The sequence below is a fragment of the Cebus imitator genome, unplaced genomic scaffold, assembly GCF_001604975.1.
Source record: "Cebus imitator isolate Cc_AM_T3 unplaced genomic scaffold, Cebus_imitator-1.0 Scaffold165, whole genome shotgun sequence".
NCBI lineage: Eukaryota > Metazoa > Chordata > Mammalia > Primates > Cebidae > Cebus > Cebus imitator.
Window position 1 is genome coordinate 3,596,436 of NW_016107480.1, and position 22,415 is coordinate 3,618,850.

Here is a 22,415-nt window from a genome sequence, read left to right on the forward strand (position 1 = left end):
GAGGTGGAGTCTTCTCTGTCACTCAGGCTGGAGTGTAGTGGCATGATCTCAGCTTACTGAAACCTCTGCTTCCTGGGTTCAAGCCATTCTCCTGCCTCAGCCTCCCAAGTAGCTGGGATTGCAGATGCTCACTACCATGCCTGGCTAATTTTAGTGAAGATGGGGTTTCGCCATGTTGGCCAGGCTGGTCTTGAACTCCTGACCTTAGGTGATCTGCCTGCCTTGGCCTCCCAAAGCGTTGGGATTACAGGTGTGAGCCACTGCGCCTGGACACTTCATGCTTTTTATCACTAGACTTGGATAAGACCTTTTTTTTTTTTAATGAGAAACCCAGGTAATGGCTTATTTTGGGGATGTCCCTTCCTCAGTGGTTGATTTGCTTGCATCACTACCGTTTACTTCCTTTCCTGTATTGTGATCCCTTCATGCATAAAATCTCTTACTAGTCCAGAAACAAGTGGAAGCATTGGAACCTGAGTAGCTATTTATAGAGTTAACTGCACAAGATTGATCTAGTTTTAGAGGGCTACACAGTTAAAAGATGACAATTAAATTTAAGCTGTCCCCATAAAAGCACTAAATTCCCATGATTAAAGTTTTCCTGGGGCAAATCCCTGTGAGAATATTGAATTATAAAATTCAGATGACTTAAAAAATTTTGGCCAGGTGCAGTGGCTCATGCCTGTAATCCTAGCACTTTTGGAGGCCGAGGTGGGTGGATCATGAGGTCAGGAGTTTAAGACCAGCCTGGCCAAGATGGTGAAACCCCATCTCTACTAAAAATACAAAAAATTAGCTGAGAATGGTGGCAGGCACCTTTGATCCCAGGTACTCAGGAGGCTGAGGCAGAGAATTGCTTGAACCCGGGAGGAGGAGGTTGCAGTGAGCTGAGATCGTGCCACTGCACTCCAGCCTGAGTGACAGAGCGAGACTCCGTCTCAAAAAAAGAAAAAAAAATACTAACCAGAGTAAAAAGGAAACCCACAAAATGTTCCTTCAGTTTTCCTGTAATTTGAAAATAAATTTTGAAAAAAATTGAGACCTTGCAAGCCAAGTTTTACTTGCAAAGTAGATCTAATAAACAGCAGAAAATTGTCCTGTGTAGGATGGAACAGCTGATTTGCTCTCGACTGTGAGTAGTTAGTATTGAAATACCATATCTAACCTGCTGCCAGGGAAACTGGGGAGAACTTTCCATTGCTTGGGGTATTTTTAAAGCTAATGATAGGTGTTGTTTTCTTCTTTCCAGACTGCCACGAGTTTCAAAATGTACTTGGAAAACTGGAATATTCAGACAGCTACTTGGCTAAAGTGGTAAGAAGAGCAAAAAGGACCTCATTACTTGAGGGCACCGGGATATGTGTGGAGGGGAGTCCGTAGATGAACAGTGGTAATCTGCCTGTGGCAATGTCATCTGACACTCTTGTTTTGTATTGACATCTGTGCTCTGTAAATGAAAAAGTAGAAATACAGTGATTTGAAAAGGTCATAATATAGCATATTTATTTTATATTCCTGAGTGCTGCCATCACTGTATATCAGGCCCTGGTTTACTCCTCCATCAATCCCATGAGATGTTGTGAGTCATTACCCAAAACATCTTACAGATGAAGAAAGTGAGACCCAGAGAGGTAATGTCACTTGCCCAGAGTCACTCAGCCTAATAGATAGATACAAGCCTAAACGGTCTGGTTTCAGAATTAGAATCTTTTTTTTTTTTTTTTTTTTTGAGATGGAGTCTCACTCTGTCACCCAAACTGGAGTGCAATGGTGCAATCTTGGCTCAGTGCAACCTCTGCCTCCTGGGTTCAAGCGATTCTCCTGCCTCAGCTTCCCGAGTGTCTGGGATTACAGGTGCCTGCCACCACACCCAGCTAATTTTTTGTATTTTTAATAGAGACAGGGTTTCACCATGTGGGCCAGGTTGGTCTTGAACTCCTGAGCTCAGATGATTCACCCACCTAGACCTCCCAAAGCGCTGGGATTACAGGCGTGAGGCACTGCAGCCAGCCCAAAATTAGATTCTTGACCTCTCTGCTGTGCTCCCTTTTACCTAGAGGGAGAGTCTGTTACTCAGATGTCAGGGAAGGTTAATGTCTGCGTCAAATCACTGATGATTGCAGTGTTCACCCCAGCAGTAAAAGCTTTATGGTATCCCAGATGTTTATGCTTTTAAAATTTATATTTTTGTGGCTATTTCTCTCCCTTTTTGTTTTCCTATATGTTCAAAAATTAAAAGCATTACTTACCATAGAAATAATAATATGCTGTCCTTGAAGCAGCAGGCTCTTCTACCTGGTGGTATGCTTATCATAATGAGTACAGGGAGAGTGTAAAAATATTATGCTTTAAAGCAGATTCTGTTGTTTTGATAAGCAGCATCTTTCATGGGTCAAAACATTGGGGTAAGAGAAGAGACAGAATATGTCATCATTCCTCCAAAGTAAACTCATGCAATGTTTTCTGAAAATTGATCTGAACAATTTTAGCCTCAACGTTATTGCTATTAATTAATTTTGCAAATGTCTTTAACATAAATTTCTATTTCTATATACTGAATACTCCCAATTTACTGAGTCACTAGTGTCCAAATGGGGTCTCAGTCCTGTGTTTATCTCTGCAAATGTGTTCTTTTTCTTCCTATGAAAAGGGAGCTCTAGTGCTTAATTTGTGTTTACATCGGTTACTGTTAACCACCCATACAGTGCTGGATTGGTGTTAACTGTTTGAATTTCTATTTTATTTTTTATTTGGGTCCTCTCATTTAGTAAACTAGGTGGTGGCTTCCTTAGAATGCCATTGGCAATTCGCAGACTGAGTTTTGGGGGAAATTCTCCATCACCTTTTTAAAATAAGCAATCAGAGAGCCACAAACCTTCAGGTATTTGCTGACATCTGTTAGAATGTCACAGTGTCACTCCTTAAGGCAAATTCATGGATTCAAGTCTGATGGACGCTGTGAGACCTGAGGAGGTCATATAACTGACACATTGATTTTGTGATGGAGTCATTGTCAAAAGAGATGAAAAGGGGGTGGTGTTGATTAGGTTAGATGTCATAGGAGCCTGGTGGGAAAGGTAAATTTTTACTAAGTGAGAGCTTTCATTTCTAAAGACCCTGATTCCAAAATTGTTAATGCCAATGGAACTTCCTTAGGCATCCCCGTAGAGGAGGCCATCGGTGGGGTAAGCGTCTATACGGCAGGAACTCCTGCTGGGTGGAAAGTGATTTCTCAGACCTGTAACAGGTACAGTGTGATGGGTCCAGATCATTTAGTTCATGGAGGTAAAAAATGTTTAACATCTTAAAAGGCTGAGCTGTGAATTGCCTGTTTGGTAATGCTTAAGGAAACCAAGGTAGTCCAGGCTGCTTGGATTGCATGGCAAGTCCCTGAAGAGGGTTAGGGAGGCATCCCATCAGTAGTGAACCACATGATTTCTGCGCGGTCTTATCCAAGAAGCAGCAACTGTAGTGAGAAGTTTCTGGTGTGTTTCACCTGTGCCTTCTTCCTTCCTTTCTTCACAGCGTGTGCTATGAGCGGGTCCCATGGTACCCTACGGTGCTAACCTTCATCCTGTCTGCTTTGTGGCATGGTGTCTACCCTGGATACTATTTTACCTTCTTAACTGGAATTCTTGTCACATTAGCAGCTAGAGCGGTAAGCATCCTTTAGGCCTAGGGTCCTCCCCCTTAGTAATCTGATGCCTGCGTGCTTGTTATCTGTTGGATCCCAGTAGGAGTTGGGGATGGGATGTGAAGTAGGGAGTGATGTTTTGTAAAATGAAACAATACGCGAGAGTCTTCCCATTGGAGAAACACTTGAGTATGCAGGAACCAGGAGCCATTACAAAAATGGTTAACCATTTTATGCTCATAGTTACAGAGGATGTTTGTGAAGCGAAAGTAATGTTAGGAGTAATGTTTAGTACCCTAAGAGATGAAAACATTTTTAATTGTTAAAGGCTGTGAGCATACACAGTCTACTAATTACAGATGATGATGATGATTAATTAATATAGGCACTATAGGACTTCAGTTTGCTTCTACTTTGCTTAATTTTTCACTTTATTACCCTGCGCCTAGAAATAACTCACTAAGTCTCTTGAGCAGTCAGCGAGATAACGACCACAGGAAGTGAGTCTGTCAGACATTGATCTAACCTCGTGTGTTTACATGCCCGGCCCAGTTAGCCTAGTTTGTGTTTGTGAATTTTGCAAATTTGGTTCTCTAGGTTTCTTCAGGAGCCTGTAGTTTCTCTAATTGTTCTGCAGTTTGCTTGTTGTAGATCAGGATAATAAAGAATAACACTTTCTATAAATTACTTTGGGCAGTATGGCCATTTTCATGATATTGATTCTTCCTTGGGGAGGGATAACATGGGGAGAAATGCCAGATATAGTATGCATCTGTGCAACAACCCTGCATGACCTGAACATGTACCCCAGAACCTAAAGTAAAATAAAATAAAATAAAAAAGTGTGTAGCACCTCTCTCTTCACCCTCCCCCTGCTATGTACCTATGCAACAATCCTGCATGATCTGCACAGGTACCCCAGAACCTAAAATAAAAAAAAAAAAAAAGTAAAACTTTCCTCCAGAAAGGAGAGGAGCATGCATAGAAGTCATTGCAATTCAGTGCTTTTGTTGTCAAATACAGGAGTTTTGTATTTAATTTTATTTTGATCCTTGATTCTGATTGTGGCCTTCCTTATTTCTGATGCCAAGAGTTCTTATTGACATTGGTTGAGCCATATTTTGGATGTGAATTCAGGAGTCCCCACATAGCTATCCACGCACCCTTTAATTTATTTATCCCGTGAAGGTTTCAGGAGTCCTCCTGTGTGCTGGTCAGTGTTCTAGACACTGGGCTACTGCAGTGAACAAGACAAGAGTCCTTCCTCTGAGGATCTCTTGTTTTAGTTACACAAAGGTGTGCTGGAATATATATGTGAACAACGTGGATTACTGTTGATGCTGGTTAGTACACTTCTGAAATTAAATGTGTATCATATGTATTTATACATAGAAAACAGGAGACATTTTCTTCTCTCCTGTTCATATACCTATTTAGATTATAAAAGAAAACTAGAGAGCAAGTAGTCAGGACAAATTAAGAAATAAAACTCAGAGCTGTTTGCTAATATATCCAGAGTATTATTCCCTAAGATGTCTTTGGCTCTGTTGTCTCATTGGCGTAAAGGCTCAGATTTGTGTAGAGCTTTTCTTTAGGATGGACTAGAAACATTATTTGCAAACAAATTAGAGGAGAGAGTTGATAGCACAGTGTTTTTATTTTGTCTAGAAGGAGGTTGAAGTCAGCAGTCATAATGTGTCTTCAGGCACTAGAAATTACCCTGTAAAATCTCATACCTGATGTTCAGCGTTGCTCCATGGTTGGGCCCCAGTCCCCGTCCTGAGGAACTTAGGGCTGAGAGGCTGCCTTGGGCACTGATGCATCTTCTGCCTTGGGGCTGATCTGTCCATCACCCAGTCATTGTTTTCAGCTCTGCCTTTGACCTGAATCTGGAAACTGGGGGTCTTTCTAGAGGCAGGTCTAGTCACATGTGTCAGAAGACCTACAAACGAGTGTATCCTTTAACGCAGCGTTTTCCATTTCAAAGAGCTGTCTCTTTATCTAAGTCTCAGTTTCTTTGTAAAATGGCAATCATGATGCGACACCATAGGCTTGATGGGAGAATCAGCCAGAGATGAGCCTGTAAAGCGTTAACACAGGCTTGGCACAGTCAGCACTCAGTAAATGGTAGCTGCTTGTGTTATTAGCAATAGTAATAGCATTTGTGTTACCATTACCTGAGGGAAGTAACTAGGAAACAGGGCAGAGATTCATTGACAAGGATAGACATCACAGAATTATTGATAATAGCAAAATGGGATGGGAAGACAAGCTGACTTTTCCATAAGTAAGTTGAAATTATATTGGAGATTAATATTTACTGACATGGAAAAAGGTCCATGATGTATTACTAAAGAAAAAAAATGGGCTAGAAATTATATTGGTGCCATTAAGAATATTAATAGTGATACATATGAACAGAAAAAGCTTGGGTGGTTGTGTGTCAAGTTTTTTAAGTGATGCTTTTCTTTGGGAGGTGTTAAAAAAAGAAAGAATTTTTTTTTTTGTTAACTTAGTTGTTTGACCATTTTTCTACAGTGAACATGTATTATTATTATTTTATTATTATTTTAACAAGAAAAGTTGGCCATACACGGTGGCTCACGCCTGTAATCCCAGCATTTTGGGAGGCCGAGGCAGGAGGATTGCTTGAGCCCAGGAGTTCGAGACTGGCATAGGCAGCAAAGCGAGATCCTATAAAAACATAAATGTGGATTACTGTTTAACAAAGCGAGATCCTATAAAAACATCTCTATAAAAATTTTTGAAAAATTTGCTGGGCATGGTGGCTTGCGCCTGTAGTTTCAGCTACTTGAGAGGCTAAGGTGGGAGGATCGCTTGAGCCCAAGAGTTTGAAGCTGCAGTGGAGCTATAATTGTGTCATTGCACTTCAGCCTGGGTGACAGAGCAAGACTCTGCCTTAAAAACAAAAACTCCTGATGGTATTTGTAGTTGAAAATACAACTCAGATGTTGGTTATCTTCTGTAGCCTGTGTTCCTGTGGCATATTTCTGTATGCACAGAGTAAAATGTGGTTTTTGGTTTTCAGCCCCTTCTCACTACTGTTGCCTGTGTTGGCTTGTAGGTCAGGAACAACTACAGACATTATTTCCTTTCGTCAAGACCTCTCAAGGCTGTTTATGACGCAGGCACCTGGGCTGTCACTCAGCTGGCTGTCTCTTACACGGTGGCACCCTTCGTGATGTTGGCAGTTGAACCAACCATCAGCTTATACAAGTAAGTTTCCATTGTTCTCAGTTGCCATCTAGTAAACTACTCTGTTTTCACTGTGTTTGACTTAGGAGGCAGTGAATTGAATGAAGCAGTCCTAAACACTTATTTTTATTGTTTTTTTCGAGACGTAGTTTTGCTCTTGCTGCTCAGGCTGGAGTGCAGTGGTGCAATCTCAGCTCACTGTGACCTCTGCCTCTTGGGTTCAAGTGATTCTTCTGCTTCAGCCTCCCGAGTTGCTGGGATTACAGGCATGAGCCACCATGCGCAGCTCATTTTGTATTTTTAGTAGAGACAGGGTTTCTCCATGTTGGTCAGGCTGGTCTTGAACTCCCAACCTCAGGTGATCCGGCCGCCTCGACCTCCCAAAGTGCTGGGATTATAGGCGTGAGCCACCCTGCCTGGCCCTAAACACTTCTTTTTTTTTTTCCCCCATTTATTTATTTTATTGCATTTTAGGTTTGGGGGTACATGTGAAGAACATGCAAAATTGTTGCATAGGAACACACGTGGCAGTGTGATTTGCTGCCTTCCTCCCCATCACCTACATCTGGCATTTCTCCCCTTGCCATCTCTCCCCAGCTTCCCACCCCCCACCGTCCCTCCCCTATTTCCCCCCAACTGACCCCAGTGTGTAGTGCTCCCCTCCCTGTGTCCATGTGTTCTCATTGTTCAACACCCGCCTATGAGTGAGAACATGCTGTGTTTGATCTTCTGCTCTTCTATCAGTTTGCTGAGAATGATGGTTTCCAGGTTCATCCATGTCCCTACAAAGGACACAAACTCATCGTTTTTGATGGCTGCATAATATTCCATGGTGTCTATGTGCCACATTTTCCCTATCCAGTCTATCGTCGATGGGCATTTGGGTTGGTTCCAGGTCTTTGCTATTGTGAACAGTGCTGCAATGAACATTCGTGTGCACATGTCCTTATAGTAGAACGATTTGTAATCCTTTGGATATATACCCAGTAATGGGATTGCTGGGTCAAATGAAATTTCTATTTCTAGGTCCTTGAGGAATCGCCACACTGTCTTCCACAATGGTTGAACTAATTTACACTCCCACCAACAGTGTAAAAGTGTTCCTATTTCTCCACATCCTCTCCAGCATCTGTTGTCTCCAGATTTTTTAATGATCGCCATTCTAACTGGTGTGAGATGGTATCTCAATGTAGTTTTGATTTGCATTTCTCTGATGACCAGTGATGATGAGCATTTTTTCATATGTTTGTTGGCCTTACGTATGTCTTCTTTTGTAAAGTGTCTGTTCCCTAAACACTTCTAAATGGGGCTTCAGTGTGCAAAATGTCCATGGAAGCTTTAAGAGGAAATGGCTGTTCTGGAGACGCCAGTGTACGAATTCCAATACATATGAGCACTGTTGATAGGAATCCTTTAAGCCATTCAGAATGTTACTCAGGGGCCCCCTCATGGCAGTATATTTTGAAGAGATGGACCCTGACTAAAAACTCAGACGGTGAGTTTGCTGCCCTGAGCTCTTTTTCCTGGGGGGCAGGCTGTACTGGGGACCATGCGGCGTCTAAGAGCAGGACAGAAATGGAGGCAGGAGCGGGGGTGCTGCTGAGGCTGGCATTGCCTGATCGAGTGGTGTGCAGAAAGGCTCCCTGGTGAGACTGGAGGTGGAGGGGTGTGTGTGGAATTGAGGCTGGAGGAGAAGGCGGATGACAGCAGAGACCAACCCTTATAGCCGGACACCTGTGTTCCAGGCGAACTGCAAACCTCGAATTGCTGACTTTTATTGTTTCACAGTTGTGTTTAATTAGTTGTATTTCTCCACTGTAGTGAAGTGGTTGAGCACACGCTCTTGTGAACTGATTGTGTGTGACCTTTGGCAAGTTGTTAACCTTTTTTTAAATATGTATATATACTTTAAGTTCTGGAGTACATGTGCAGAATGTGCAGGTCTGTTACGTAGGTATACATGTACCATGGTGGTTTGCTGCATCCATCACCCCACCATCTACATTAGATATTTCTCCTAATGCTATCCCTCCCCTATCCCTCCACCCCCTGCTATCCCTCCCCTAGCCTCCCACCTCCTGCTATCCCTCCCCTAGCTCCCCAACCCCGACAGGCCCCATGTGTGATGTTCCTCTCCCTGTGTCCATAGGTTCTCATTGTTCAAAGCCCACTTACGAGTGAGAACATGCGGTATTGGGTTTTCTGTTCTTGTGTTAGCCTCTTTTATCTGTGTTTTCTCAAATGGAAAATGAGCCTGAGAAGAGAATTCCCCTCAGAGCACCTTGTTAGTACTGAATATTAGAATTAATGCGGTACATGTGCAGATGGCTCAGGCCAGTACCTGGCATCTACTCTGTACCCAATAAATGCTAACTTGTATTATTTAGTGAGTTGCACAGGCTTTTCTTGGTTAACTTTGGAACATAGTATCATTTTTTTAAAAAGTGACTTAGAAATAAACAATGCAAACACACCTTCTTCCTAAGTTGGGAATTCCCAATAGCTGATGGAGGGGTCATGAATGAATTGAAGAATTTTTTACTACTCATTATGCGTACCAGTTGTAAGTGGGATGATTTTTTTGAGGCTATAGAAGGAGAAGGTGGAGGGAACCATATAACACTCAGCAATAAAGTCCATTCTGTTACAGTGTATGCTTCTATACTGCAAATTAGGTGATAAGAAGTTATGTCAATATCACAGGAAAGCTGTGCTGGTTTATACTTAATTTTTTTTTTGGAGACAGAGGAGTCTTGCTCTGTCTCCCAGGCTGGAGTGCAGTGGCACAATCTCAGCTCACTGCAACCTCTGCCTCCTGGGTTCAAGTGATTCTCCTGCCTCAGTCTCCCAAGTAGCTGGGATTACAGGTGCCTGCCACCATGCCCAGCTAATTTTTGTAATTTTTAGCAGAGACAGGGTTTCACCATGTTGGCCAGGCTGGTCTCGAACTCCTGACCTTAGACAATTCATCTACCTCGGCCTCCCAAAGTGCTGGGATTACCGGCGTGAGCCACTGTGCCTGGCCTATACCCAAATTTCTCTATGAAAAGGGGAGCCAGAAGAGTGGGAAGAGAATTATAATCTTTAGCCAAAACCAAGCCCTCAGTTCAGCTGCTAGGAGGTAGGAGTCAGTTCAGTCCTAGATGAAGAAAATAGAACCGAGCTTCCTTCACTGGGGCTCCCTCCTCAGAGAGGCACATCACCAAGCCGGCATTCTGACTGCTTCTGCTTCCTTGTGCCCACCAGGGCAGCCCCACATGCTTCCAGCTCCAATTTCATTCCCATTTGTCAGCGCCCGCAAGCCAACATTTGACCTTTTGTCTTCTGCATTTTTAACATGCCCAGAAGCAGCCTTTGGCACCATTGAGTTGTCTGCGGGAGCTGTCCAAATTGTTGCCTTTAGAGCTCTGTTTTGTTACAGAATCCTCCTAGGTTTTGTGTTAACTATTTCTAACATGATTTTTTTTTCCCTGTAAGCCCTGGTATTCTAAGCCTATGATATTGCCTCATACGAGATTTTTAAGGAATATATTGATCGTGTTATAGCAGAAATGCCTGTATTCTACTCCGTATCATTTAATACCGGTAGTGTGCTAGGCATTGTGCTAGAAGCTGGGGCTGGAATGGAAAGCAAAATATAGAAACCATCTCTGCTCGCACGGGGGGGATAGTTTGATGGAAAAGACAGGGAGTAATTGACAAATGTATAAATACACGCTGAGATCATGCTCTGAGTGAATGGCATAGACTTTTAGGGATGTATATAACAGGAACCTGCCTCATCCTAGGCACTGGGGCCTCTTTTTGAGCTCAGTGCTGGAGGTTGTGCAGTGAGAGTGAAGCAGGCTCAGTGTGTGTGAGCGCAGTGGGCGAGGCGGGGCATTGTGGGCAGTGCTGTGGACATGGAAACAGCCTGGAAAAGCCCCATCCTATAGGATGAAGCTCTGTGCACTGAAGACCAGAGAAACATGAACGTGGGCACAACATAGAATCCAAGGTGGAGGGAGGTGAGCTGAGGAGAGAGTCGGGTAGGCATCAGTATCCCTATTTGTCATATGAGGAAGTGGCAGCTCAGAGAGGGTAACAAAATTTACACAGCTAAATGTTCAACCTGAGTTTCGGACTCAGAGTTCCCTTAATGGCAATCTCAGTAGTGGAGTTATTAAAAATTTCTTCAGGAGAAGTTATTTGGGATGCAAACTACTGCTTGGGGATCACAATAAATGGTTTGTTAGTGGTACTGTGCATTTACCCAACTAAAGCATAACAATTGCTGGGCTTAGGCAGGAACTCAAGGGGGAGAATTAAATTATCAAGTAGCTTTTCACTTCTTCTTAAAAACAACCCCGAATATATTTTTTTAAAACACTTTTGTTGAGGATGAAATAGGAGTTGACATTTTTTGGGTCAAGTAGGTCTGTTTTATGTGATCCAACCTAGTGTCTTCTCTGGTGTCTAGTTATTTATATAATTTAAATTTCCTGTCTAGGTCAGCTCTGTCTGGTAGAAGTTTCTATGATGACAGAAATGATCTACCTCTGTGCCATCTGAGAGTCTCGCCACCCAACATGTGTGGTTGTTGAGCATTTGAAATGCAGCTAGTGGGACGGAGGAACCGAATTTTCAGTTTTATTGAATTTTAATTAATTTGAATTTTAACAGCCACATGTTGCCAGCAGCTATCCCAGATTGATTACACCTCCAACAGTGTTTTCATAATCTTTTAAGAAAATCCCTGAATCTGGTGAGGAAACAAAATTGCATAGATTTTTAGTCAAGGTGGGTCTGGTTGTATTCCAGATCTGTTCCTGCCCTTGGACTAAATTCAGTAGCTAGCAGTAAACCGCAGTTGTACGCAAGTTCTTTCCCCAGTATATCCTCATTGCTTCTCATTGAAATTTCATGTGTGCTTAGTTGTTAGGTCTAGACCTAACAATGTTCAGTCCAGAGTGGCTTCAGAGTGCTCAGTCTAACTTCTTTACATTGCAAACGATCCCAAGTGAATACTTAAATATATTATGAAAGAGCCCTTCTGTGAAAACACTTTGAAAAGCAAATTTACATACATCATTTTGTCTTTAATTGGATAACTCTTTCTTAAATTCAGTGTGTAATAGCATTAGAATTTTTGTTTTTTGAGTTGGGGTCTCTTCTGTCGCTGAGGCTGGAGTGCAGTCACACAATTGTGATCTCAGCTCGTTCCAGCCTCTGCCTCTGGTTCAAGTAATCCTCCCACCTCAGCCTCCCACCTCAGCCTCCTGAGTAGCTGGGATTACAGGCACATGCCACTGCACCTGGCTAATTTTTTGTTTTGGTAGAGATGGGGTTGTGTTATATTGCCAGGCTGGTTTCAAAGTCTTAGACTCAAGCATTCTGCCCACCTTGGCCTCCCAAAGTGCTGGGGTTACAGGACTGAGCCACTGGACCTGGCCAGAATGTTAGAATTTGTGTAGAAACTTTCATAGATGGCAAACTGCGTGAGAGCTGGAAGCCTGTCTAATTCATCTCTGTATCTGTGTCCTTAGATCAGTGCCTCACGTGATCAATAAATGTTAGTTGAGCCTTTCCATAATATAAAGATGAAATATTCCTTAAAGTTTTAGAGAAATATGAAAGGTCAAAGAGGTTGCTAAACCTCACTAGGTGAGGGGAATTTTTTCCACTTGATGCTCAAAGTAGCTGGACTTTACCTAATGTAATTGTCCCAGTGTAGATTTGGCCACATACAAAAGATTAAGGCAAAGCTCAAGAGCAAAGTCTAACATATTTTGGATGTGCAGATTTTGAATGCTGGGGTTACCTATGGCCAGGGTGTGCCCAGGAGAATCCCAGCCTTTACCTGTTAAGCCAGTGTGTTTATCCATGGAGCGCTTTTTCCATGCTCAGTAATGTCTTGGTTTAGACATTGAATTAGATAGGCACTCGCTGGGGCTGCTTACCCCTTCCCTGGTGAAACAACTGTTAATCGTGTACTTGTCTTGTTTCCATTTGCACATGGGAAGGGGTGGAGGCTGATGCCTTCTTGTAGACCAGTTTATTGTTTTGCATGTCCTAAGCAGTAAATGTGTATTGAAAGAATAAACGAATGCATGTATGTTTGCTTCTGTTGGAGCTCTTCACTCTTCTCTTCACTGTTCCATAAACATTGTCAGGGAGGCATTCCTCTTGCTAAAGGATGGAGAAGTTTAGGGGCATATGTGAGTTACCTGATTCTAATGTGCCTGACCTCGTAATCACAGAAACTGGGGGATGATGCATAAATCAATTGTGCTTTCCTCCCTCCCCAAAATTATTTTCCTTTATTCTTAAAAAGCATTGGGGAAAGTATAAGTTTAACCTTTCCAAATGTATCTGGAACAATTGTGCTGATGCAGCTGTCTCTAATTACACCCATGTATTGATATGACCAACATTTATTGGCTATCTACATTATTCATACTGCCGAATACTACGCTTTACAATAGAGGTCCACAAACATCAAAAGCAAAACTTGTTTTTTTATTAGTTTAGATGACATTTTTAGGGTTATGAACTGGATTTTCAAAATCAGGATTCTTGTGGCTCATAAGACACATAAGAAGAACTTTTTATTTATACTTGAGTAGAGCAATAAGTTAAAGCGTTAGTTGTGTTGTGTTTAGGGATAGGATATAGTCATACGTTCCTTAACAACAGGGATATGTTCTGAGAAATGCATCATCAGGGAATTTCATTGTTGTTTGAACATCATAGAGTGCATTTGCACAAACCTAGATGGTATAGTCTACTATACACTGAGACTGTATGGGATACCCTATTGCTCACAGGCTGAAAACCGGTACAGCGTGTTACTGTACTGAATACTGTAGGCAATTTGAACACAGTGATAAGTATTTGTGTATGTAAACAGAAAAAGTGTAGTAAAAATCTGGCAAAGATAAAAAAGGATACACCTGTATTACCAGGAAGGGAGCTTGCAGGACTTCAGGGTGCTCTGGGTGAGTCAGTGAGTGGGTGGTGAGTGAATGTGAAGGCCTGGCACATCACTGTACCCTTCAGTGGACTTTATAAATGCTGTATCCTTAGGCTACACTACATTTATTAAAATAACTTATTTCTTCAATCACAAATTAGCCTTAGCTCACAGTAACTTTTTTAGTTCATAAACTTTAAATATTTAAAAAACGGATTCTTTTGTAATACAACACTTTGCTTAAAACAGACACGGTACAGATACACAAACATTTTTCTTCATATTTTTTGTACGATTTTTTCTTTTTTTTTTTTTTTTTGACTTTTGAAACCTTTTTTTTGTTGAAAATTAAGACACACACACACACATCAGCCTAGGCCACACAAGCTCAGGATAATCAGGATCACCGTTTCCCACCTCCACATCTTGTCCCATTGCGGGAGGTCTTCCGGGGACATGAACACTCACGGAGCTGTCATCTCCCGTGATGTCAGTGCCGCCGGAATCCCTCCTGAAGGGCCTGCCTGGGGCTGTTTTACACTTAACTATTTTTCTTTATAAGCAGAAGGCGTATACTCCAAGGTAACAATTGAAAAGTATAGTATTGTAAATACATAAACTAGTTACATAATCATTCATTGCCATTATCAAGTACTATGTATTTTTGTAATAATATGTGTTAGACTTTTATTCAGCTGGGAGCGTAGAATTGTTTACACCAGCATCACCACAAACACGTGAGCAGTGCATTGCCCTGTGATGTTACATTGGCTCTGACGTCACTAGGTGATAGGAATTTTTCAGTTCTGTTATAATTTTATGGGCCCATCATCATTAATGTCGTCCATCATTGACTGAAATGTCATTAAATATTACATGACTGAACTGGGTTTGAATTTGGTCTTGGGAGTCCTTAGGCTTTGAATATTGGGGATCTCTGGCTGGTGTGGGGTTAATTCTCTTGGTCAGCCTGTTATGTGAAGGGGGGTGGTGCCATGTGTATCCACAGATGAGCTTGTTGATTCGCCCTGCCCAGTTTTGTGGTTTCAGTTCATCTGTGACCCACTCACCTACCAAGGGGAATTTCTGTGGAGCTGATCGAGGGAAGCCTGAGTGCACACACTTCTCCTACTGCCAGAAGCAGTGCTCTCACCTGCCATGCTGGGGGTGATGTAATCAGGTGTTGGTTCCCATGTACATCCTTATTTGAAATATAATTTTTGTGTATTTTCATTCCTAGGTCCATGTACTTTTATTTGCACGTCATAAGTCTCCTGATAATACTATTTCTGCCAATGAAACCACAAGCTGATATGCAAAGGCAGCCTCCGACGCCGAACTCTGTTAATAAGAGAAAAACAGATTGATACCTCCAACAGAAGCAGAACAAGCAAAACTGCAGGACATTCGAAAGATGAGATGAAAAGGCTCAAGGGTTCCTCCCGTGACTTAGAGGCGATGTTTACATGCATCTTTATTTTTTTCTTGTTCAAAGTGCAGGGAGTATTTTTATAAAGACTTTTTGTACAGATAAATTGGCCATGTGCAGATTATTGGTTTTAATATTTTATAGGACATTCGAGTGGTGTGGCGGTGTGTGGAGAAGGTGCCAAAGCTGCAGAGACAGTCCATTCTGGGCTGCTGGCTTTTCGCCCCTTCCAGCATGATTTCCAGCGACTGTGACCTGGCTGCGGGGAACGCAGGCATTGGTGCCAAGCATTAGAAGAATAGTGCCAAGAAGACTTGTCACAGGTTTCCCAGATCAGAACATCCTCAGACGTGCGGCTCTCTGGGAAGCCCCAGACCCTCTGACCTGTGATATTACTGGTTTGCAGACATAATAACTCTACTCAGAGGACCATAGAGGGACCATGGTTTCAGGGCACTGAAAACTCTCCGCGCCAAGCGGACTAACCATGCACTCTGGAATGGGCTGAAAATCAGACGTGCCCTCAGATAGGCTGCAATTTTTTTTTTTTTTTTAAGGAATGTAACCCTTCCCTTTTTTCTCTGACCTGAGCCAAGGTTGAAAATCAGAAAGTCTCCTGTACATGGAGTTGGAGAGGGGCTGCTGTTTTCTGAATGTTTCTGTTTCACAGACACCACTTGCTTGCCCAGGGCTGGTCTTGAGAAGACACCCAAATGTTCACGCTTCGAAAAGGAAGCAGAATGCCTTTTAGAGAAATGATTTTTTTTTTTAAAGTAATTTAAAGTTATATAGAAGTTTGGTAAGAAGAAGCAATTCTTTCTGTCTTTTCTCCCCTCATTTCATGGAGGTGTTAATGATCATGGCTGGCCGTGATGTACACATGGGCTGATTTTCATTTTTTTCAGTCTCATAGCTGAGAAATTCAGCTTTGTTTTAGTTGAATCATCATAGTGGAAAGCAGACGTTGAAAGTTTTCTTCCTATCTTTGTTATGAATGTGTTATGGCTCCTTTCGGGGACTTCTATTGGGTAATATTCTGTGTGAGAGAAGGAAGTGTGGTATTAAATGTTTTGGAAAATAATCATGATAATAATAAAATGTATGCTGCAATGGTGTGCCCTCAGTCAGATTGCTTGGGAGGAGAAAATTTATTTGAATCCAATGGTAAAAAATTAGTTTCTTACTGAATAAACTATATGTTTCTATGTAAAGGAAATGTTTCTGACGGAAAGAATTGCTTTTTGTCTGTGTCAGTAGAGACTTGATGTCCAGAAGTGTGTGTGTGTGTGTGTGTGTGTGTGTGTGTGTGTTTTAACAAATGTGCACCAACTTAAGGTTTCACTGTGTATTTCAGGCCCTTGGGTGTCTTGTGTTTTGGTATAATTTCTGATCTTCATTCCCAACTTTGCAGGTGGGATTTTACCCCCTCACAGATGATAGTACTGAGAATCAGAAAGACATTTGCCAGCTGCCCTAAGATCACAGCGTTGGTGGTAGAGCTGAGATTTGAGTCCACGGTAGTCCCATGAAGACCATCAGCTGTGAGTCTTTCCACGAGGTGTCCTACTGGTGCTTCTCCTAGGATACTGAAATGTGAGAGTGATGTGCCTGTCCCTCTAAAGCATGTGTGCACAGTCCTGGAACCCAAACTCCAGTCCTTCCACTGGGACGGTGGGAGTTAAGAAGTAGTAGATGTGAGCTAGTGCATGAGTCTCACTCCACTTTAACAAGGAAATCTAGGGGCAACCCTACTGTGTTATCCCAGGAAGAATATTAGCTAGCGGATAGGGGAAGGGGTTGTAGGTACCTGTGATCTGTCAGAGTTTGTCTCCATCAGGTAGAGATTGAGGTACAAGACCAAGAAAAATGCATGTCTTCCAAACTAGCAAAAAGGGTAAATATTACCATTGGTGTGCAGCATGTGGAATCATCATATTACAGTGAAGTCTTTGAATTCACAACATGATTGATGACCAGGTTTCACTGTACGTAACGTAAGTATCCTCATGTCTGAAAGAAGAACTTGGTAACGAGAGGAGAGGTGTCTGCTTTGATGACCAGCTGCTCTGGTTTGCCAAGGACTCTCCCAAGCTCTCAGTCCTGGGCAAAGTGGGGATTGGTCCCCCTAGTGACTGCCCAGAATTGTTGACTCCTTATGGAATGAGGAGAAGTCAAACCATTAGGAGCTACGCTTATGGATGCTATATGTCAGAGTTGGTGTGAGGCCCTGGGGCACAAAGCTGAAGCTTTATTCACTAGAAAAAGAACAACACACAGGAGACTGATGAGCATCCTTTTTCCTCTGAAACCCAATTAACCATAGAAAAAAATTTCAATTTAGGACCAAAATTTAGTCAGAAGGTTGGAACTGTTTTTATTATCTTAGATTTCCAAGTTGTGCTAAATATAAGATGCATTTAATAAATAGTTACTGGATTGATGAGTTTTCAGTTGAAAATAAATACGTTTTCTGGTTTTGTTTTTGAAAAAGCCAAATCTAAAATATTCTAGCTTTTTTTGGGGGGGAGGGGACTTTGCAAGTTAACTGTATGGAACAAGAATATTATTCAGTGGTTGCAAAAAGCCATGAATAATTCAGTCTGGGATTCTGACTGGCTAAGAGAGAAGGCAGGAGGAGAAAACTGGAAGAAGAACAGGGGAGTCAGCAGGTGGCCCCCAGACCTGGTACATGTATGTCCCTCGGTTGCTCTGTAGGCTCTGGGGCTCCCAGGCGGTCCTTCTCAGCCCCCACTGCACATGGGAACCACACAGGGAGCTTAGAGGAAGTGATTGATGCCAGGTTCCTCCAGGGACCACATCTTTTTTCTCTTCTTGTCTCTGGCACTTGGCATAGTGCCTGGCCTGTAATGAAGATTCAGTAAGTGTTTGTTGAATGAATGAGGGATTGAATGGATTAGTTTAATGCATCATTGCACTTGACAGTTTTGTTTGAGTCACTTTTGCACTGGGAAGCATCGTTTCTGCTTTTCAGAATTAGTTTTTGAAATAAAGACTTGTTTTATGGGGGGGAATTCTGAAAGCACATTACGTGATATAATCACTCAGGCAGCCAGTTTCCCTAGTCTGAACCCCTCTGGTCCACCCATCCATTAATTACTGCATTCACTTATTTGTCAAATGTGTCATGTCTGGCGTGGGCCTGGCACTCTGAGGCACTGCAGGTGAAAGATGCTGAAGACCCCATTCTCTGCTCTTGGAGAGTTCGTGGTGTGCCCAGAAAGACATGATCCAGAGGAATGTGCCACAGGAGTGCCAGGAGAATCCCAGCATTCAGAAATGGTAACGTGATCGGTTGCCTGCTCCTTGTTTTCTTAAAGTGATCTCATTTTCCAGTGTTGAGAGTTACCCACGAAGCAGCAGCACTGCTCTGTAGCCTCGTGTACAGGTGAAGTTAAACTTGCACTCATCCTGAAATGGGTATTGGCCTTGCCACAGCTCACTGTCAGCCAATATAGTAGCTACCCAATGGAGCAGACCGAGCTTTCATGGCTGCCCATAGGGGCAGCAGGGTGGCCATTCCCCCTCTGGAGGGATCTTTAGTGAGGTTTCCAGGCTTAGTCAATGACTTCATGAAGCTCCAGAGGAAAGGTATTTGCTTAGAGAAGGTGCAGCCCGTGTGAGCTTTGCCTAACACCCTAAAATTATCTGGCGCTACTTACTCTATGCTAAGACAAAACCAACAGTTATTGACAGCTACTTTCACATGCACTCCTAACACAGTCTGTGAGAGTGAGTAGAAAGTAACTTGCCAAAGGTCACCCAGCTACTTACTGGGGGAGCTGAGGTTGGAATCCTGGTTTGGCTGACTCCAGAGTCCATCTCACCGCCTGGTGCAGAGCATGCTCATTTTCAAAGAGAACAGAGTTTTGAAGCTGAAAGTAACTCCAGCCCTCACCTGGTCTAGTGGTTTCCAAATGCCCACTGGCTGGCCTTGTCACGTGGGGACTTGCAAAACATGCAACGAGTGGGGACATAGATTTGCTGTTAAAATGCTGATGGTCAGTTAGTCCGGCATGGTGGTGGGGACCTGTAATGCCAGCTACTCCGGAGGTTGAGTCAGAGAATTGCTTGAATCTGGGAGGGAGAGATTGCAGTGAGCTGAGATTGTGCCACTGCACCACTGCACTCCAGCCTGGGCGACAGAGTGAGACTCTGTCTCAAATAAATAAATAAATAATAAATAAATAAATAAATAAATGCTGATGGTCACCATTCCCCCTTCTCAGGGGAACCATGTGATTGATAGCAACATGAGAAGGTATTTTGGAATGTCTGTGATTGCTTTGTGTTGCTAAAAGACCTTTTGTTTAATATGCTGCTTGTAGTGCATTTTCAGATATGCAAAGTTTGGCCTAGATTTTAAGTAGCTGGTATATGTCGGGGAAATTGGGCATAGACTACTCAGTGGAATAAGAAGATAGCAGAAATTTGGGGCCTGAGGAGAAAGAAAATTCTCAGTGGGTAGCCTGCTCAGTGAGACCTTTAAGAATAGGAAGTATGGACAGGCGCGGTGGCTCACACCTGTAATCCCAGCACTTCGAAAGGCCGAGGTGGGTGGATCACCTGAGGTCAGGAGTTCGAGACCAGCCTGACCAACATGGAGAAACCCCATCTCTACTAAAAATGCAAAATTAGCCAGGCATGGTGGCGCATGCCTGTAATCCCAGCTGCTCAGGAGGCTGAGGCAGTAGAATCAATTGAACGCGGGAGATGGAGGCTGTGGTGAGCTAAGATTGTGCCATTGCACTCCAGCCTGGGCAACAAGATCAAAACTCTGTCTCAGAAAAAAAAAAAAAAAAAAAAAAAAAAAAAAATGTATTAAAAAAAAAAAAAAAAAAAAAAAAGGAAGATGAGAATTCCTGGACTCTTGCATAATGTTCCCCTCTTAACCACCATAGCTGGAGACAAATTTCCTCTTAAAAAAGAGAAGCAAACCTGTTTCTGGTTTAGGCTGGCATTGGGAGGAGAAAAGAGAACACACTAAGATATGCCCAGCAGTAATCTAAGCCTCCCTCAAGAATCAATCTCCAGAAATACAAAATACTAGCCCTGGGGTTGGAGATGGTGCTATGTTCTTTATTGTTTGAATTTCTAATTCCAGGGGCATCTTACAAAGCAGGAGACCTTAGGGATACACAGATGACAGATCCCTTCACAGGTATTTGATTACAAACAGACTCCTGGGTCCCACTCCCCAGATACTCTGATTCAGTGGGTTTGGAGCCATGCCTGGGAATCAGAATTCTTAATGAGCTTCCCACAAATTCTGATATGCAGCCCGGTTTGGAAGGCTGGCTTCGTCTTATTTTTTACATTTGAGGTAACTGAGGCTGGAGGTGGTGGTGTGGTTTAATGTCTTGCCCAGGGCATCGCAGATCACCCCTGTAGCAGAGATGCAGGTGGAAGCCCCTTCTCTTGACCCACTGGGGTGTACATCCCAGAAATAGATGCGCTTTCTCTAAAAAACACCCAGCACAGTGGTCTCAGAGAAGCTCTCTGTATTTCCTGGGACATTTTCTCAGATGAGAGCACCCCTCTTTAGGCCTGAAAATGAGGGTCCCGGTGAGGTGGGTGTGTCCTAGGGACCTGCAAGCCTGTGTTCTGTGGGTGTGCGTCAGCCTCCCATCCCACGCAGCGTCACCAACAGTGTTATTGTAACTGCTGATCCAACCTGTGGAGGCAGATGGGGAACAATTGTCTAGAAAAAAGCCCTTTCTGTATCCACATGGCCCTCAGGATCCAATGGCCCCTTTTGTTCTTGAACAAAGAAAATTCATATGGGATAAGCACTTTTGGCATTAAAATTTACACTGTCTAAGCAGTTGCTGGCTACAATCAATCGCCCATTCATCCCGGGCCTTCTTTCTCTCTATTGTCTGCTTGACAGGCAAAATGACCTTTCAGCATTTCCAGCTGCAGTCCCAGGTTGCAGCTGTCTCTGTGCACACTGGCCTGGAAAAGCTACCAGATGCTGAGACAAGTTTTCTGCATGGTCACTGGTAACCTTTTCCCTCCAGTCCTCCACGCTGCTGCCTGGGACTCTTCCTGGTGAGCCCTTTAGGCTGGCCCCTCTTCATCAAAACTCCTGCCGGCTCCTGCTGTCTGCCATAAAACCCATCCCTCCCCTTCCACCCTCCGCAGCCTGGGTTCCTGGCCCTCCTTTCAGGAAGGCAGCTGCTCCACGTGCAGCTAGGGCTTGTGACTTGGTGTGTTTGTACCTGTAAGTTCTGCTGCCTGAAAGAAAAACATTTTTTGAATAGGCACTTCCCAAAGCAAAAAGGACAGCAGGCCGTTTAGACAGAGAAAATGTTCTGTTCAAGTTGCTGTTTTTCCTGTGAAGTCCCTCTCACTTCTGGCTTCTGCTCATAGATCCCCAAAAATACCTTGTGTCGTGATTACCTTGGTGTCATTTGTCCTTCCCCAACCAGACTGCCAGGAGCCTGACAACTATAAGTTGTGGTTCTTCATTTCTTCACACCTAGCAAGGCTCTGACTCAAACAGGAATTGAATCAATATCAGTTGAACAAATGAGGGAATGAATGAATTCCCTTCGCCACGGCAGTATTGCTTCTCTGGGATAATGAAGAGGGGCCGTCCTGGACAGGTGGGTCGAGTTTGGGGTTCTGGACCCTGCATTTAGTGATCAGTACTAATGGCCCTAGTAAAAATGAGCCAGTGGCTATTTTCCAGTCCGTTAAAGTCCAGGCTTTCCCTGGAATGTGGTGCTTGATCCAGTTCTTTGAGCCTCTAGGATTCGGGTGGGGTAGGTCCAGCATGCTGGAATGAAGTTCCTGGGAGTTCTCCATTTCCTGGAGTCCATACTGGACTTGCGTCTTTTACAGCTTTGGGTAGTTAGTGGTTCTGTTAGAGACTATGTAGTGTCTCATTGTCCATAACCAAGAAAGTATTCATCTCTGCTCCTCCCGATAAACTTTGTATTAGCTGGCTAGCTTTGCCATAACCAAGTACCACAGGCCGCATGGCTTAAACAATGGAAGCACATTGTGTCGTGGTTCTGGAGGTTAGAAGTCTGAGATCCACATGTCAGCAAGTTCGGTTTCTTCTGAGGCTTGTGGCTCTCCTCCCGGCTGTGTCCTCGAATGGTCTTCCCTCTGTGTGTCTTGTCCTAATCTCTCTCTCTCTTTTTTTTTTTTTTTTTTTT

The 22,415-nt window shown here is 43.2% G+C and overlaps 1 protein-coding gene and 1 long non-coding RNA gene across 4 annotated transcripts in view; both read left to right on the forward strand.

Annotated features, from left to right (window-relative positions):
• Nucleotides 1-17,734, forward strand: part of MBOAT1 (membrane bound O-acyltransferase domain containing 1) — a 106,101-nt gene extending 88,367 nt beyond the window's left edge. Inside the window, exons 10-13 of one of the 2 annotated variants that reach the window (XM_017544090.2) lie at nucleotides 1,250-1,314; nucleotides 3,526-3,658; nucleotides 6,720-6,871; nucleotides 16,586-17,734. In XM_017544090.2, the coding sequence (XP_017399579.1) occupies nucleotides 1,250-1,314; nucleotides 3,526-3,658; nucleotides 6,720-6,871; nucleotides 16,586-16,760 (525 nt within the window). In that variant the 3' untranslated portion in view covers nucleotides 16,761-17,734. Of the gene's footprint in view, nucleotides 1-1,249; nucleotides 1,315-3,525; nucleotides 3,659-6,719; nucleotides 6,872-15,042; nucleotides 16,448-16,585 lie in introns of those variants that run through there. The other variant, XM_017544091.2, reaches the window with a different exon arrangement.
• Nucleotides 17,735-20,082: 2,348 nt separating this feature from the next.
• LOC119473528 overlaps nucleotides 20,083-22,415 on the forward strand; it is a 4,330-nt gene continuing 1,997 nt past the window's right edge. The window contains exons 1-2 of one of the 2 annotated variants that reach the window (XR_005202748.1): nucleotides 20,083-21,300; nucleotides 21,735-21,857. This is a non-coding gene — a long non-coding RNA (uncharacterized LOC119473528). Of the gene's footprint in view, nucleotides 21,858-22,415 lie in introns of both variants that reach the window. The other variant, XR_005202747.1, reaches the window with a different exon arrangement.